Below are 1,253 nucleotides of genomic sequence, written 5' to 3'. Positions count from 1 at the left end.
AACAAATAAATAATAATAAATAAATGATAATAAAACATTGCATTCAAGGCGTCGCCCTCAGTAAATGTACCGAAGCGGCCACAGTAAGCCCTCGCCCTCTCATTTTGATGGATACTGTTCAGACTAATTCATTTCAAAAAGCTTCTTATATCTTTTCAGAATAAATAACGGTACCCAATACACCGAGGAAGCTAAGAATGAAAACTTAATTATTCTTGCAAACCATGAACCATTCCTTGCCCAAGATTTTGACCACAGTGCAGTCTTCAGGAATATCTCCTGACGAAGGCACAGGCTGAAGGTTGAACAGGCCGTAGGTTGCAGTTCCCGAGCCATCGGGAACAGCAACTTGAGTGTAAACCGAAGGGGCGCCGATAGCAGAGTTGTAAATAATGGGGAGGGGAGCGGCAACCTGGTCTTGGTTCATTTCAGACTCAGAAACCCGGATCAAGGGAATATTTGGAGCCACGAAGGGACTGGGAGCCACGGCTGGAGGAGCCACAGGGACAGTCCTCAGGGGAGTGGAAACCAGAGGAACGGCCCCGTTGTAGGTGGTGTAGTGCACCCCGCTGGTCAAGGGAAGCAGCACAGGGTTTGAGGGAATAGCCATGCATCCCGCAGCAAAAAACACCAGGAAGTTCTGAAAAACAGTCATTGATTTGGGGTAAACTTAAATAATTTCAAAGTCTCTCGATACAAGCAGGGACAAAAAAAATATGCTATACTGATCTATCCTAAATACGTCAACTATGAATAGGTCAGACGAATAACTTTCATGGAAGAAGATTCTTACCAGAGGATTCATGTTGCTTGTTGTGCTTGTAGCAGTCAGTGTGAGGAGGAGAGCTGACTGCAGCCTATATATAGGCGGAGGAAGTATGTCTCCTTATTACGGGACAATGGCCACGCCCACAAGCGGCTGCAGATAGGCCTACCTTCGGGAAGTAGATGAGAGGTCAGCATGACGTTTAACTTTACTAGGTTACACGCACTCTAATCAAACTACACTTCGAGTCCCGATATCAGTTGGAAATCCCTTCCCTACAAGATCGGAGATCGGACGCGTGTTTCAAACTGAAAAGCTTGAAAGACACGTCCGTCAATCTGGGACACTAAGTTCAAGTTAAATCTTAGGAAACACGTCCACGAAGATGTTAAAATTTGTGAAGTGAAATGTAATGCAAACAGAAATTGTGTCAGCTGTACCTTACTATATTAGACACAAAAATGCAACGACTGTAAAGTGACAGTTT

The 1,253-nt window shown here is 44.5% G+C and overlaps 1 protein-coding gene across 1 annotated transcript; it reads right to left on the bottom strand.

The window, feature by feature from the left end:
- Window positions 1-8: 8 nt before the first annotated feature.
- On the bottom strand, window positions 9-846 carry LOC119593259. The gene is made up of 2 exons (XM_037942190.1): window positions 794-846; window positions 9-640 (listed from the first exon to the last, which is right to left on the bottom strand). The coding sequence occupies exons 1-2, from the start codon at window positions 803-805 to the stop codon at window positions 206-208; spliced, it is 447 nt and encodes a 148-aa protein (XP_037798118.1). The 5' UTR covers window positions 806-846; the 3' UTR covers window positions 9-205.
- Between the last annotated feature and the right edge of the window lie 407 nt (window positions 847-1,253).

The sequence above is a fragment of the Penaeus monodon genome, chromosome 32 (genome assembly GCF_015228065.2).
Source record: "Penaeus monodon isolate SGIC_2016 chromosome 32, NSTDA_Pmon_1, whole genome shotgun sequence".
NCBI lineage: Eukaryota > Metazoa > Arthropoda > Malacostraca > Decapoda > Penaeidae > Penaeus > Penaeus monodon.
This window is presented reverse-complemented; position numbering and strand designations above follow the sequence as displayed.